Genomic DNA, 3,356 nt, shown 5'->3' with positions numbered 1-3,356 from the left:
AGACCTTAGCAAATGGGGCCCGAGCCCTTTTAAAAGTCCTTTATGGCAGAAAAGTGCAACCGTTTCCGGGGCAAAAGTGACCCCTTTTATCTTGATTGGTAAAAGCGGCCCACTTTGCCCTGAAACGGTTGCACTTCTGCAATAAAGACTTTTCTGTTATATCGATTTTTTGAAGGGTGTCGATCCCCCCAGCGGTGTGCACCGAGTGTGGAAATTTTGTGGAGTTAAGGGTGTGGGAGTAAGGTCTTCCTTGTTCATTTGCAGTTGTCAGTTTTTTGTAATAATGAAAAGTATAGCACCAAGGTCACATTTGCAGTGCATAGTAAAATGCACCAAGTCCCCACCGATGCTTTCATAGGAAAAGTAATCAATTCAAATACAAGCAGTAGTAACAAGAGTTTTGGAATAGAGACTTGTGTTTAAATAAAGGCTTGGACCCAGCTGTGGCTAAATTGAAATAGCATATATAAGGGCCCCAAACTCTGACTTAACTAGTATTTTTTTCTGTGTCTATCCCTGTAACTTGCACATTTCTAATGTAAATGAATGTTGTAATGCTAATTCTCTGTATGCATAAATTCATATGTTTTACACACAAACACAATCTCTAGCTGTTGCCTGGATGTCCACACAGTTGTGTATGTCTAGAAAAAGCATGTAGGTTCCTTAGTATAGTGTAATGTTTATGGAGTGAATGAACACTCATAATCCAGCGCTTCTTGATGAAAGGATCCGTGTATATAGACCTTCAATGTGGTAGGAATCAATATAGATGAGATGCTGCTTCCTCCCGATGTTAGCTCCCCTTAGGATGAGCCTCAAAGAATATATGCAGTCGTATTGGTGGAAGCGCATAAGAAAAGATAAAAATATATATAGTGCAAATCAAAATGATAAAAAGTTGAAGAATTTTGAAAATCTTTTTTTTTTTTTTTTTATACTATATAACGTGAGTGCTTAATCAAAACACCAATGCTAGATAAAGTGACCCCAAACCTGTATATATTATGACACTAATTTGATATCTGCTCACCAGAACAACTTATATAGGAGCATGTAGAGTCATCCCAACCGTGTACCTGACCTTGAGTCTAGTGACCTGATCCAACACTGATGCAGCTACTGTATGATGATACTGTATGATAAGTACTTGGTTATGCCCTCTCACTGGCTGACTGTGATGGCTAATATTACATATTGGTGCTGCTTCAAGTGCAGCATAATAGGAAAAAAACAGGAAACTCTCCTGAGTAGATGTGTTTTCTCCAACAGAAATTATACTCATGTAAAGGAAAATGCTTTGTGTGCCATTATTCTTATTCTTTCATTGAAAATCTTATTCCCTGATTATCTCCATCACTACTCGGGGATGTCTATAGCAGACCTCTAACAGCAAACAACCAGGATTTCTGCTCAGCTGTTTTGTGATCAGTGTTCTCAACTCAATAAGTGAATAAGTTAATAAGTAAAATTAGGGGCATCGCTATATGTAGCCCTATTGCAAATGATCTGCCAGATTAGACAGAATCTCATTCTGTATAACAGGTCGTAACTTGTATATGGTCATCCTGAGTACTGACACCAGTGGGCCTCATTTGTATACACTGGGTAAATTGTCACCTGGGCAGTAAGCTTTAACAACCAATCAGTCATCATTTATTATTTTAGCCAGCTGGTTAAACATTAAAAGCAAGCATCTGGTGGCCATTGGTTACTGCCCAGGTGCAAACTGCCGAGCATACATAAATACCACCCCCAGTGATTTATTGTCGAAGTGGATTTTACCAGGGCTGTGGAGTCGGAGTCGGAGGGAATTTTGGGTACCTGGAGTCGGAGTTGGCAAAAAATGAACCGACTCCTACTAAATTTAAATGGGAATAAAAAAAAATAAAAAAAAGCAAGTTTAAATGTCCCAATTCACAAACAGTCATAATGAATTACTTCTCTGCTATAAGAATAAAGCCCAATGCACACAGTGCATAAACGAACACGTTGAGTGACCATGAAGCATGCTTTTTATTGACTGTATGCTTCACTAAATGGGACATAACGCACAGTTAAGGTGCGGCAGCTCCACTGCGTCGGGTTCCTCTGTTACAGGGAACCCAATGCCCACTGGGAACCTAGCCTAACTCTCACTGATAACTAATTAAGTAAAAAAAATTTGCAGGACTAGAAATACGTGTATACGTGAAGGGAATGGATAGTCAATAGTTTAAGACTGAAGCTTTAAAACATGCTGTAATTCAGCTGTAATGTTAGCTTAATCTTTAAACTTGACTATGGGATTCTAGGGAAATCATTAGGAGTAGGAGTATAGATAAAATTGTCTATCAGTTTATTATCAGTTCAGTTGTGTTTTAAGTGCCCCTTCCCCCCTGCCCCTTCCTGGATGTATAAATACATTAGCATATTAAAAACAGAGGAGTCAGAAGTATCAGAAACTGAGGAGTCGGAGTCAGAGAATTTATCTACCGACTCCACAGCCCTGGATTTTACCACCATGGGGGGAGCAAAAAAAAAAAAAAACTAAAATTGCACCAAATCTTTTGCCCTTCCCAACTGATGACTAGGGATGCAGTTGTTTTATGACCAATTTGTCAAAAAGTGTCTACAATAAACTCCATGACCAACTTTAACATTTCATGGCTGAAATGCATGATTCTGTTGCCCATTACAGACTTAAATCAACATAACTTTTCTTTAACAAATGTGCAACTTTGGTTGTTTAGATATACAATAATCAGCATGATTAACATTTGCAAGGAGTTACATTAGAACAACAGATAAAGACTGGAAATTGCTGCTCTGAATCATGCCCTTTACTGGATGCTTCAGCAACAACTCAGCCAACTTCAATGTAAATCTGTGTGGTAATAAAGTCTGAATCCTGAGGCGCAGTCCAACATGCTAGGTCCATAGTTATATCTGGAGAGTGCACTCAGGACATGAGATAGAGGTAATACATCTTCAATAAAACACATTTAATCAGCAGATTACATGATATTAAAGGCAGTTGCCTACATCAAATAAAACTGACTGACTTAGATATGTGCCAATATGGGTCCCACAGAGAAAGTAAAAGACACAAGGACAGACAGACACTGACAGTAATTACCACCCAGATATTTGCACAAAACAGATTTACAATAGAACATACTTTTTGTAGATTTCACAATAAAGAACACAGCAACTGCAATGAGAGCCACTCCAGCAAGTGATCCGATCACTATTCCAGCAATTGCTCCTGCACTCAGGGAACCACCTGGAGAACCTTGGCTAGAACCTGTGTGAGAAGAAGAAAACAGTAGTTTTCTAACCAGGAATTTTATGCAGAAATGCACCGAGACCATCAT

At 38.8% G+C, this 3,356-nt stretch overlaps 1 protein-coding gene across 1 annotated transcript in view; it reads right to left on the bottom strand.

Moving 5' to 3' along the window:
- LOC100485172 (carcinoembryonic antigen-related cell adhesion molecule 1) overlaps positions 1–3,286 on the bottom strand; it is a gene marked incomplete at its 5' end in the record, with an annotated part of 6,837 nt that extends 3,551 nt beyond the window's left edge. Inside the window, one exon of the mRNA XM_018095725.2 lies at positions 3,161–3,286. Within this exon, the coding sequence (XP_017951214.2) occupies positions 3,161–3,286 (126 nt within the window). The remainder of the gene's footprint in view (positions 1–3,160) is intronic.
- Between the last annotated feature and the right edge of the window lie 70 nt (positions 3,287–3,356).

This window comes from Xenopus tropicalis, unplaced genomic scaffold (assembly GCF_000004195.4).
Source record: "Xenopus tropicalis strain Nigerian unplaced genomic scaffold, UCB_Xtro_10.0 Sca57, whole genome shotgun sequence".
In the NCBI taxonomy this organism is placed as follows: Eukaryota; Metazoa; Chordata; class Amphibia; order Anura; family Pipidae; genus Xenopus; species Xenopus tropicalis.
The sequence above is the reverse complement of the archived record's forward strand: the minus strand, read 5'-3'. Positions and strand labels throughout refer to the sequence as shown.